Source organism: Anopheles arabiensis, chromosome 3, assembly GCF_016920715.1.
Source record: "Anopheles arabiensis isolate DONGOLA chromosome 3, AaraD3, whole genome shotgun sequence".
NCBI classification, from domain to species: domain Eukaryota; kingdom Metazoa; phylum Arthropoda; class Insecta; order Diptera; family Culicidae; genus Anopheles; species Anopheles arabiensis.
The window spans coordinates 94,503,138-94,515,927 of NC_053518.1; the positions used below are offsets into that span (position 1 = coordinate 94,503,138).

The 12,790-nt window shown below is 49.3% G+C and overlaps 2 protein-coding genes across 2 annotated transcripts; both read left to right on the top strand.

Annotated features, from left to right (window-relative positions):
- Window positions 1-180: 180 nt before the first annotated feature.
- On the top strand, window positions 181-1,366 carry LOC120902503 (enhancer of split malpha protein-like). Its single transcript, XM_040311306.1, has one exon. The coding sequence runs from the start codon at window positions 412-414 to the stop codon at window positions 961-963; it is 552 nt and encodes a 183-aa protein (XP_040167240.1). The 5' UTR covers window positions 181-411; the 3' UTR covers window positions 964-1,366.
- A 7,035-nt stretch (window positions 1,367-8,401) lies between these two features.
- Window positions 8,402-10,302, top strand: LOC120904308 (enhancer of split mbeta protein-like). Its single transcript, XM_040314214.1, has one exon. It carries the CDS (start codon window positions 8,737-8,739, stop codon window positions 9,469-9,471), a length of 735 nt encoding a protein of 244 aa, XP_040170148.1. The 5' UTR covers window positions 8,402-8,736; the 3' UTR covers window positions 9,472-10,302.
- Window positions 10,303-12,790: the final 2,488 nt, after the last annotated feature.

A 12,790-nucleotide genomic window follows, 5' to 3' on the forward strand; every position in this document is an offset into this window, starting at 1 on the left:
TTCGCTGCTTTGCCGGGGTTTTCGGTTCCCATGGAAAGCGGGAACACCTGCCTGCAACGGCGTGTCCTGATTCGTCCGTTTTTTCCGCTGCGCCTGTGTTGGTGCCGTTCGCTCTCGTTCACTTGCCTGCATGGGATGTGCGGGCGGGCGTGGAAGCGACACGTGGAAAGGGTCGGGGTCGGGGTCGGTTTCCTATATAAGGCCCGGTCGGGCCCGAATTCTACATCAAACGCATTCGATCAGCTCAACAGCGAACAACGCAACGCAACGTTCGATAAAAACGACTCAGCGTTTTTACACACAAACAAACAACTTCGAACGGTTCGAAAAACCAGTTTCTTGCGAAAGCGCAACGTGTGATAAGTGAAGTTTACCTTGTGATAACGTCAGCAAACAAACAAAACAAACAACATGCATTCGTACGCCGTGAACAACGCCGCCAACCTGGCCGTCTGCAACAGCAACAACAGCATCAATGAGAACCGCTACAACAGCGAGAAGCTCGCCAAATCGTCCGCCGTCTACCGGTTGAAGAAGATCCTGAAGCCGCTGGTGACGCTGCTGAAGAGCAACAAGAGCAACAAGTCGTCGGCAAAGTCGTGCCACCACGCACAGGTTGACCAGCGCCGCTCGATCATCAGCTACATCGACGAGTACGACTGCGACTACGACAACTCCGCCAACGAGCGCCTGGAAGCCGAGCTGGTCGCCGAGCTGGAGCAGTGCCACGCCACCGATGCCGCCATCCTGGTGCTCGAGGAGCAGCAGCTCCGCCTGCAGCCCGTCCTGCCCGAGGAGCTGTACGTCCCGGTACACTTTGCCCGCACCGAGGCCGGCACCTTCTTCTGGACCACTATGCCAGCCCGCGAGGTCGATGAGGATCTGATTCAGCCGGCGCACTGCTACAGCGAGGAGAAGCAGTACGCCCAGCAGGCGTACGCCGACCGTTGGGCCCAGGCCTAAGGTGCCCCACAAACCAACCAACCCGCCGCAACCGCCCGTCAGCAATCGCGCCCCGAATCGCCAGTGATACTCCAACGTGGGGCTCCAACGTGCCAGCACGTGGCGGTGCAACAGCGGAACAACAAAACTCACGATCTCTTCCGAGTGCTTCGCGCACCATTCCTCGGACCGTCTTGCTTGCAGCCCGTCTAGCAAGAATGTGTGCACGGGGAGCCGAAACCGATGATGATGATGGTACAGCTTTAATAGGTTTAGTTTAGGGTCCGTTAGCTTTTTTTTCGTGATCTTGTGATAGTAGGGTTAGAAAAACACGGTCTTCCAGCATTGTGATGATAATCAATGTGTCTTCCAATTTTGTTTGTAAGCAAAATCTGATAGATGATATTAACAGAATACAAAACACGCCTCAAAAAACAAAACTTCTTACTGCTTTCTTTACTGATCTTGGGGAATGGGGATTGGGGGAGAACGAAAAAACCATTGCGAAAGAAATTGGGAAGAAAACGGGAATAATGGGGCAACAGGTTGTTGTGATGTAATTTTTCCACTTTGTACACGGAGCGGACGGAGCGATGGAAGTTCAACTCGGTAGCAACAGCAGCAACAGGTTGTTTACAAACAAACGCGTTTTTTGTTGTGATACGATTGCTCTTCATCGCACTCGTTGGTGTCTTTTGTTTGTGGCAGGTTAATGAGGAGAAAGACTTCAATGAGCGTTAAGAGATGCTCTACAGCAGCTAATTGTATGAGTAATTGATGACAGAATTCTTACTACACAGTGCCAATTGGAATGGAATATTCTAGTTAGTTTCCATTAAGCTTTCGCATAAGGACTCCTATTGGAATGGTAAACAATATTCTTGGAATTTTTCTGGGTGTTCTAGGGTGTCTTTGCCGGTGTTCCTTTCGAGTCCTTTTCCCGCTGTGTCTAGGATCGCTCCAGGAATGTTCCTGTAGGCAGTGGCGGCGGCATTTATTGCGCTTGTTCGTGTGAAATCCTACTCCTAGAGTTAGGGCGGGCCTGGTCAAACGAGGCAAGATCCGGGATGGACTGGAAATAAGCTCTTTGTAGGCAACGACAAATCCTTCCTGGAATTTTAAAGGATAGAGAAGAGAGGCAGGCAGGAGGAGAAGAGCGAGAAGGTCCTGCAGAAAACAAAAAGGACCTTTTTTTAGTTTTTGAGATGCTTTGTAGCTGGGCACATCCCACACATCGTCCATTACCGCAGTTCATGCGTGCATAATGCACTTGACAGGGTTTTCGGAAACGGCCTGTTAGTGGGTCGTAATCGATTTTCTCGGAATGGCTAGTCCGCGGGGACACATCTTTCTGGATGTGTGTGTGTGTGGGAAAGCATTAACCGAAAACGTTAAATGTTTGTGCATGTGCTCTTTCACAGTGATAATTTGCCGGTCTCGGAACGAATGCATCATCGATGCTGTTTGAAGAGGAACCGATGCTTCAGCGTTTATTATCAGTTTGTTTTGTATTTTGCAAGTAAAAGAGTGAATAATTGGACACTATTTAGAATTTGATTGGTTGGAGAAAATATTTATTAAATGTTGTTTCGCTAAATGACTTGTACGCTCTCCACGCGCCCGTACATACAAGTCGACTGCCGAATGATTAAGAACATTGCTGCAACAGTAAATGAACCAATTAAGTGACAAAGCATGTCACAAAAAGTACAAATATGCGTTAATAACGTTCCACGCAAGAGCACCTGAGCTAGAACCGACGAAAGACGACAACGCGGACGACGACAAACAGAGGCTTTAAATGTTTTTAGTGCTTATTAGGATAGCTCCATTATCCTGCGTCCCTTTTTCGGGTCCGTTCGCCCTTGCAAGTGTGTAAGTGTGTGTTTTCGGTAGGCTCATAACGCAATAAACATTACAACACGAGAACCTGCTAATGGGAAAGCTTTGTAAGAAATCAGTACCAGATTAATATTTTTTATTGTTTTTTTTTCTTAATCACCTGTATATCCTCTAAATTCATAAAATCCCGCTGTAAAAGTGTTGTGGAAACCCCACAATTAATTAATTTAGCAAATTAATATTGCTAATGTAACGGCACGCCTGTCTACCGACAAACACACGGCATAACAACATAACAACATAACAAAAAACCCCTCGATAAATAAACCGTTTGCACACATTCCCCATCCAATTACCGCGGCGGTTAAGCGCCACTCGCACGCCCGCCCTGCTTGCGTGAATGAAAGCACCGACCGGAACCAGTGGCGCGCACACTTGAGCGCAATCTAACAACTCCCAACAACATCAACAACTGGGCGGTTGGGTGGCTAATCATGATCGTGCGGTTACATCATTTCCCTACGCGCACGCTAAACGCGCCGTTCGCGCGCCAGTCCCACGTGCGAGCGAGTTTCGGGACACCCCGACACTCCTAACGATAAACACGGGTGCTACCCCCCCTTCTTCATTCAAAGCTCACCCCCCTCCTTAAAAGGGAACAATGGGCAACACCAGTGGGCAGCAGCAGCAGCAGCACGAACGCACACCAATTAAAACCGATCACCACCGGGGCCGGGCGATAATAAAAACACATACGCCACGTACCAAAAACCGCGCATCCCTTTACTGTGTCCCTTTTCTCACCCTCTGCGTGCCTCCTGGCTCTGCTAAGGGTTCTGTTGTTTTTTTGTTGTTGTAGTTTTACTGCTGTTTGGTGCATTTGTTGCCATCGTCGAAGAGACCGTGAGAGCGTAGTAGCCCATCGAACCATACCATACCATCATCATCATCATCGTCAGCTCCGCCACATGTGGTGTGCGTTGGTGCGAGAAGTTGAGCGTGCAAAGAAGGGACTGCGAACGGACGAAGGAGCCGAAGAGGAGGAAGCAAAACAGGCACTCTCGGACGGAGAGCGTTGAAAATCATTTCGCTGGTCTGCACCTGCCGCCGTTTCCCACGGATCGGATCAGTTTCGGAGCTTGGCCGGGTTCGGACCGTCATCGGCCGTTACTGGGGCGAGGTGGCGTATCCCTGCTCTTTCTCTATGGGGCGCGCACACGTTCGTCCCACGGTCGCCGCAACGGGTGTGTGTGCTCGCGAGCGCGTTTTTTTATCAGGGTTGTTTGTTATGTTGTGTTGTTTTTTTGCTGCTCATTCCTTCTCCCCCTGCGCGGTTTATTTATGCTGCGAGCGGTTCCGCTGATGGTGGCACATGTACGAACACGTTCCGCGCCTTCTCAGCAAGTGTGTGTGTGTGGTTGTGCGTTTTTATCTGGCATTGCAAAATAACTCCCCCCAGGGTGGTGGGAATGGAGCACGGACGAGGCCACACTCTCCACGCTCCCTTTGATGGATGCGTTCGACAAACTGCTGGCTGGTGGAGCAAGAGGTTGAAATGCAACGTGCGGATGGTGTTGGATTGGAAAGAGTAACTTGATCGTGAATCATAATAAACACGCGCTGCTGCTGCTGCTGCTGCCGTTACCGCCGTTCATTGATGAATCGCTCTGACCGGGGCCTTTTTTTGCTGCGCTCGTCTCTTCCACCGCTTCTCGGCGTGTTGTTGGTGGTGGAAACGATAAGCGGCATGGGGCAGCGGTGGCGCCGGCCGGAGAAAAGGGATGATGAAACATGCTGCCGAGACGCAATGTTGTCAATCGGGCAAATCGGGGTTGCATTGTAGCACGCGCGTTTGCGGCTGGCGCCACGGTCGGAGATGCAAATATTTAAATCGTTCCGTGGTTATTGCTTGCATTGTTTTGTTTGATGTCCGCCGTTTTCGTTGCGATCGGTTTCTAATTGGATTGTTGTCTTGTTGCTTCTTTTTTACTTTGGCGTTTTCTTCAAATTTTATTTATTCTACATTCTACTTGTATAATGTTTAAAATTCGTCAGCTTTTATGTTGAGACTTTACCTTTATATAAAAAATTGGTGCTATCACATTTTTTACAATTTAATCCCCTTTTCCTGTTTCATGTTGGGGGAAAAAATGTTTAAAATGTATGAACCGTTTTTCCAGACATTTCATCAGGCTTTCCAGTTTTTTTTAACGTATTTTTTTCATTTCACACTTTTGCTATTTATAAACCCAACGCTCATCCCTCATTCCGATGCCTTCCAGGGGCCTTCCCCTGTATAAGAATTCCCCCTAAAAGCTAGCCGCTACTGCACCGCTTATCGTGGCACGCATGCTGGTTGGCACGTTTAGACACACTTTCTTGCCCAAGAAGGGTCGCTTCTTATGACCTCTTTCTCGCCGTCTTCCCCTTAAGTCTTGCACACTATCGCCGCCGGCACGTTGACTTTCGCGTGTGCGCACGAATTGTGCACACGAAACGCACGGGCTGCACCCCAGCCGAGGACGTAACGGACATTTTCCCCCCCTGCGCTAGAGCCTCGTGCGCCGGTGCGCGTTTGCATCAAGCATTCTTTCCGCTAGGAATGCTTAATTGTGCCCTCGAATGGGGTGATAGGGGGAAGTTTCCTTTTAGCTGGCTGGCGGCAAGCATTCCACGCGCTAAGGGTCAACAGGAGGGGTCCGTTTTAGGAGGAAAAAAAAACAGGCAGGAAACTCCTGGCGGACGGGAGTCTACTTCTTAGTCGGCAGGAATCGGAATTGGTGTGATGGTTGCATTGGTTAGGGAATACATTATGCTGGTTACCTTTTTCCTTGCGCTAAGACACTCGCACAAAGCAATGCGTCTTTGGTCGGAAAAGCTAGGAGGGATGATTGTGCAGCCGCAAGGGAAAGGACTATCCGTTTTGGGCAATCGTTCGATTTACTCCAGGTGTACCAGCTGTAAGCTCGAAGGAACTATAAGATGTTTCAATTATTCGTCATTTTGTAGACGTTTGAGGCTTTAGATTCATATAAAATATGAAATAGCAAAAATTTTAAAGCACAGATTGAATACAGAGGCTCTAAAGAGGTCGTTGGTTCTTTAATTTCCGTTTTAATGTAAATCGCTCAAACCATCTTGCATGATTCCATAAACCATTACGTCTAATACAAGACCAGGAATTGAGTCTACTACAACTGAATCAGTCAAAATCAAATCAAATTTGAACAGACTCTGTAGGAGAATAGATAGTTCTACTAAAACAGTGTAAGCGGCAAGCTTTACAGAACTTTAAAAAAAGGTTTTGAACCTTAGAAAAGGGGTTTATACATAAATTAGTTCTTGCCGAAAATGATGTAAATCCTTTGCATCAAGACATTGTCTTCCTTGTCCTGAGAACACTGCCTACGAGAAGTACTGTTGATGCTTCCACCAGATAATAGAATTTGAAATCAAACCATATCAACCAACCAACCTGTTTCAACGAGTCCGGAAATTCCAACAACAACAACAACAACAACTGCTCACCATGTTCCAGAATCTCCACCCGACAGCCACACCCAATCGCCATAGCAACCCACTCGTGCCATAAAGTTCCACCAAACCAATTCATCCAGTCGGCCATCGAAACGCCATTACACATTACGCAAACGGACACGTGCTGCGTCGTCGTCGTCGTCGGTCCAAGCGCATGCTGTATCAGCGCGAGCGCGCGCGCGCGCGAATCCAACGACACAAGAAACCGCTTCCGACATCACCCACTGCCAGCCGGGCGACCCCTGCTTGCGCCGCATGCCGTCTCGTGTCTGCCGCGTGCTGTCCCCGTGCCCATGCGACTCGATATGACCACGCGCGCCCATGCGCAAGCCAGCACCAAGCGAGAACCACCGCCGCCGCGACCGTGGCCTTCTGGGCTGACCTTTGGCGGGTGGCCGGAAGTACCGAAATCGAAAAGGAAGCCAACCAGCTCCATTCCCTCCCGAACTCCCCCCCAGACCACACAGCCCATTAGTCGTTTGCGTTTCCTCTTTGCGCACACACTCTCTCCTTCCCCAGATTTACATTAACTCGTCTGGCGCCTGGCGGAGGGAGCTAACCACCACCAACACCACCCATTCATCCCACCCAAACAGGTAAGCCACCGAGCCAAGAGCTTTGTTTCCGGATCCGGAATGCTGCGCTCTGGCCACCACCACCATAGGCCACGGGCCACAACATCCAAGCCCAAGAAAAAAAGGGTCTCACGGGCGCACGTTCGACCACGAGCCTATTTGCGCACGATCCGCGGGAGCAAAGAGCATTTACAATCGAAGCGATGAAGATAGGACGGAATGGAGAAAAGCCAAAGAAAAGCAAAAAAAAAAGCGCCATCATCCCAGCAACGGGCAACGGCGGCTAAAAACGGGAAGCTCGTGTCAAACACACGCTTGTGCTCATGTGGGGTAGGGTAGGACGGAAAAGGGGATTGTGGATCGAGAATCTCCCGAGGTTGGTTCCCACCGTTTTTACCCGCACGAGTGCTGCGGCTGCTGCTGCTGCTGCCTGTAGATGATGATGATGGCCAAGAAGGCGAACCTCCCGAGGAGACGTCTTAACGCGCACGCGGAGTTTTTGGCCTGTGCGCCTGCATGCGCCCCGGCACTACTTCCACTTCCCGTAATTCAAAGCACCACAGCACCGGGCGGGCAGGGCAGGGAGAAAGAAGCCAGAAGACACAACACACAACAGCAGCGGAAGGAGGGAAGGAAGGGAGGTGGACAAAAAGGCCCCGCGCACAAACTGATATGAAAAATACTCCGGCTTCGGCTCCCACGGTCGCAATCGAGCACGCACTCTTGTGGGGTTTTGCTGTTTGCTGTGTGCCGGCCCGCTCTGGCAAGACCCGTGCGCACGTTCCAGCGCCGTGCGGCCGAGCGAGAGCGCACGAGCAACTGATACATATATTTCTCCCCTCTGCGTCGTCACCCCGCTGTGGCGTGTTTGCGCAAAAGCCCCTCCACACCCTCCGAAGACGGTACCGAAAGAAGTCCCAAAGAAAGCAGCAGTCCACGGAAGAAGGAGCGAGAGAGAGAGAGAGAGCGAGAGAGCAACGCGCATGCATGCATGCATACATTCATGTCTGGGCTCAACCACCAGGCCCTTTTACCGCCGAGCCACGCCACCCTTCGTACCGCCGTGCGTCCGCCGGTCCACCGAACATCAGACCCGTGCGAACGAACGAGCGTAGAATGAGAGGGACCCAAAACATAAAAGCGACAGATGGTTACGATTCCCTCCCGTACACAGCACAAACAGCATAGCAGCAGCAGCAGCAACACATTTGCAGGTGGTGCCGTTCCAGCGTGTGGGAACGACGATGCGAGCGAGTTTCCCACGGATCCGACTCCGATCCGGCAGCCGGGCGCGCACAGCACAAACACACACACACACACACACACACATACACACGGAAAGAAGGGTCGGCTGCGTCTTCTTTCGCTCTTGCTCTCGCTCTTGCTCACACAGCCGAACGGACTCGCAGCCGGGCAGGGGTGACCCCCGGCCGGCCGGGCCTACGAACCGGCTCGGCAGTATATAAACGCTCGGTGGTGGAAATTTCGATATCATTTCCATTCATTCGTCCGACCAGAGAGGACATACACACTACACACTCTAGCATAACTAGCATAACGCGGTTTGGCGTTCGTCGTTTCACTGTCCTTTAACGCAAAAGTACGAGTTCGTGACGTTTGACTGCCATCAAAACATTGGCAGAACAAGATAGAGAGAATATCGGTGCATTTAAAGTGAAGTGGGTGTTTGTGTGCATCGGAAGCAAAGTGCATTCTTCAAGAATTGTGCAAGTGCAAGTGCAAAATCGCAGAAAAAAACCGAGCTCAAAGAGAGACTTCTCAGTGAAAGTGCCTTAGTGCAAACAACAAAACCACAACAACACACACACAGATATACAAAATGGATTACGCAAACATGGTGTCAGAGTCGGCCGGCATTAACGGCAAACTGCAGGCGTCGCTCGAACCACTGTCCCGCACCTACCAGTACCGGAAGGTGATGAAGCCGATGCTGGAGCGGAAGCGGCGCGCCCGCATCAACCGCTGCCTCGACGAGCTGAAGGAGCTGATGGTGTCCGCGCTGCAGTCGGAGGGCGAAAACGTGGCCAAGCTGGAGAAGGCCGACATCCTCGAGCTGACCGTGCGCCACCTACACAAGCTCCGCCGGCAGCAGCGCTTGGCCGCGAACCCGGTGCTCGATGCGGACCGCTTCCGGGCCGGATTCACCCATGCCGCCAACGAGGTGTCGCGCTGTCTCGCCTCCACGCCCGGCGTCGACATCAAGCTCGGCACGAAGCTGATGACCCACCTCGGCCACCGGCTGAACGATCTCGACAAAGTGTCCCCCCTGTCCGTGCACGTAGAGTCCAGCGGCAGCAGCACCGGCAACAGTGGCAGCTCCCGCAGCCCATCGCCTCCGATCTCACCGTTCTCGGCCGCATCGTCCTCGTCCGGCGATGTCCCCATGTACCAGATGCCGCTGACCCCGCAGTCGTACCGCAGCGAGGAGTCGGGCCTGCTGGCACCCTCCACCACGCCGTCGCCGAACCCGAGCGAGTGCGACGACCACCACCACCACACCGGCGGTCTGCTCAAGATCCAACAGTCCGGCGAATCCGTCTGGCGGCCATGGTAAAGCCTCCCTCTACCCGGGCCTCGCCATCCAAACAAAACAAAACGAAAAGAAACCAAATCTCTTCGAATCCATCGATCTCACCACCCGGCACCCGGCAGTTGGATTTTGTGCAACGACGACGACGACGACGACCGCGTCGTGGCACCGCGTTGGGGGGAAAACAAACAGCAAAGGAACGGTTTGCAGCTTTAAATAGTGTTTAGGAAGTTTAGTAGCGTAGTTAAGCGGCTCAGCACGCGTTCACTTAGGCCAGTGCGTGCGAGTGTTTTTATTTCGTATCGGCGTGGAGCTCGAGTGAGAAGCCACCCGATAAGGTTGTTCTTGTTGTAGTTGAATTTGTTGCGAAGAACAATATTCATTGTGATATTACTGTGTACACTGAGGAATGCCAGCTCAAAGGAAACGTAACACGAAGGGCAGGAGAGTACAAGTGGCGGAGAGAGAGAGAGAGAGAAAGAGAGACAGTGAGCTGGCTTCCCGCTTTTTTTTCTTGTTTAGATCTATGCATTTACAAAGCCCCAGTTTAGCATTTAGAAAGCAAAGACTTGAAACGGGAAGAAAAGGGATATGAACAAACAGGAGCAGGATGTACGGTTTTTTTCTTTAACTATTTTTTTTGTGTGTTAGGATTGTGAAGGAAAGGAGAAAAAATTGCAAAGATTTCCATGATGCAATTGCTGTGATTTCAAAAGGAAACAAATCAAAAAGCCCAGTTCAAGGAGATCGCAGCTACACGAGTTGGGACAGTGGAAGAATGATCAATCTTGAAAAAAAAAAGATGTTGAAGAAAAAAAAATACATTGCTCAAACAATGATTCTTACAAAACATAATTTCAACTTTGTTGTTCCTTTTTGGGGTGAAATTGGGTGGGAACGAAAACGAATATATCACAAACCAAAGGGTAAAAGGGATGAAAATGAATCACGGGAAAAGGATGGAAAAAAAGGATGGCTGTTCGGTTCAAACCACCTGTTGACGTTAACGGTTCCAACGGTTTTCAAGGTTTCAACGACAAAAAAAATGAACTCATTTTGGGAAAGAGGTTGAATAAAGATGGCTGTAAGAGTATGGATTTCTAACTGAACATTCTGTAGACGAGTTAATGTGGTTGAGAGTTTGCTTAAAAATATTAAAAAGGTTTTTTTCGTTTGTCTTAGAATTTGCTCTTTGGCAAAACCGGCGGGAAAGAAGTTTGGTGTGTTGTTCTCTCTTTTGTCTGTCGAACGAATTATCAGATCATGTGGATGAGTCATGAGTCGCACCGTCGGAGCGTTGTGCAAATTATTCTCCTTTCCTTTTTGTCCGCTGTTTTCTCCCTTGTGTACCGCGTACATTCTTGAAGCTTCAAGGTTGGAGGTCTAATTTCTAAAAACGCCGTTTGATGTTTAACGCATGAAAAAAGGATGATAGGCTTCACCCATATAAAAGAGAAATATGTGAAGAGTTGTGATGTTTTTGACTAATTTATGAAATAAGTGTCGATTGTTACTTATTCGATGTGCTTACGACGGTATCAAGTGGTCAAATTTGTTTATCGTTTGACGAGCCATTAGGTATTTTCCAATGTATCTTTTTATTGTAAAATTTGAAAAAGTAATAAAAAACTGTTGCACATATGTTATACGAATTTTACAAAACAGTTATTTTGCGCAATGCACTTTGAAAACAGAATGATGTGGAATACTGTGGCGCCATCTACTGAGCTTCCGAAGACACGAACCATTACATGGTGGAAATGTAACGCCATGCCACATTGTCTGTAACGCCACTACAGTGCTGGATATAAGTTAAAAGCTCTTTCGCTGTCATTTCAGCTGTATTTCATAGTTTTGTCTCAGTTTGTTTTATTGGAGCTCAACATGATTAATCACGAAATTATGTAGATTTTCTGGATATTTGCCAAGTTGAGTGTGATTAGAAAGAGAAGTAAAATAAAATGAAAAGTTAATCTTGATCTCAGAAAAGCATAGCTTGCATATTGTGCTTTTTGTAAGCACGTTTGTAAGTCAGAGGTCGGCAAGCTTTGTAGTTTAATGAGAAAAATGTTACTCCAGGAGTTCCACGCGATGGTTCATATGTACGGAAAAGAGCCGCCATATAGGAAGCATAGAGCCGCTAGCCCTACTTTCCCGATCACTGGCGTAAGCTAATCATTGCAAAACAAGAGCTTTAAAGCAATAATTGTAACGTAGTGTTAGTGTCTTTTATTTCAATTGTCTTAATTGTCTGCAAAATACATATCCCAATAATGAGATTTAAAATAAATCTCCTGAGCAAAGGAATGACGTTTGTTTCTAAATAAACCATCCCAGAACGTGACGGAGATCTTCTTCTTCTTTGGCTCAACAACCGATGTCGGTCAAGGCCTGCCTGTACCCACTTGTGGGTTTAGCTTTCAGTGACTAATTGATTCCCCCCATAGCAGGATAGTCAGTCCTACGTATGGCGGCTCGGTCTATTTGGGGATTGAACCCATGACGGGAATGTTGTTAAGTCGTACGAGTTGACGACTGTACTACGAGACCGGCTAACGTGACGGAGATAGTGTAATTAAAATTACGGAATTCTAATTGCAACTGGTTTCCTTCTCCACATTTGCCCAAGACCACCGATCTGCACTGAGAGCGTAATATTACTTGATAACGTACTCGAAAAAGGCGATGGGGTAATTTAGTTGTTGCCCGGTCAGAGAGTGACGCTATACGCCAGCGATGAGCGTGAGCTCATCCAGGCAGAAAAAAGGCGCGCGTTCGTACCGCAGAGTCGGTTGGTTTCTTTTATGTGCGCTTCATTCCTTTCCAACACACCCCCCTCCCCGGTTGGCAAAGTTCGGGCTGAAGTGTCCAGCTCGGGCGGACGTTCGAGCTACGTCAGCGGGTCACTGTTACGGTTGGAAGGATTCCAGAATCTTCCCACGCGATAATCGCACCCAGGTAAAATGTGTAATAAAGCGAACCGAAGCGTAGCAATTCTGTTGTTTCTATTTCCTTTTCCAATAGGATGCTTAATGAGCAGCGCCTAGCATCGCCGTCTCGAGCATGATTACCAGCAACAATTGCTGCCATTGTGTGCGGCTGATGGCTGGGATGAGAAGAGAGTTCGACGTACATTGTTCAATATCCTTTCAAGCGGTCGGAATCGAATAACCGGCCGTTAGCACGTCCGTCTCGAAGCGCCACCGTCGCCCAATGCACCCAATCGCTCCGAGTCGATGACATTCCAGTTTGGACTTTTATTTATTGTGTCTTTCGTCCACACCTTTCGTCCTTCGAACCGTTCGCCCGTCAGTCGATCAGCGTGTCAGGCGGACCAGCTCGT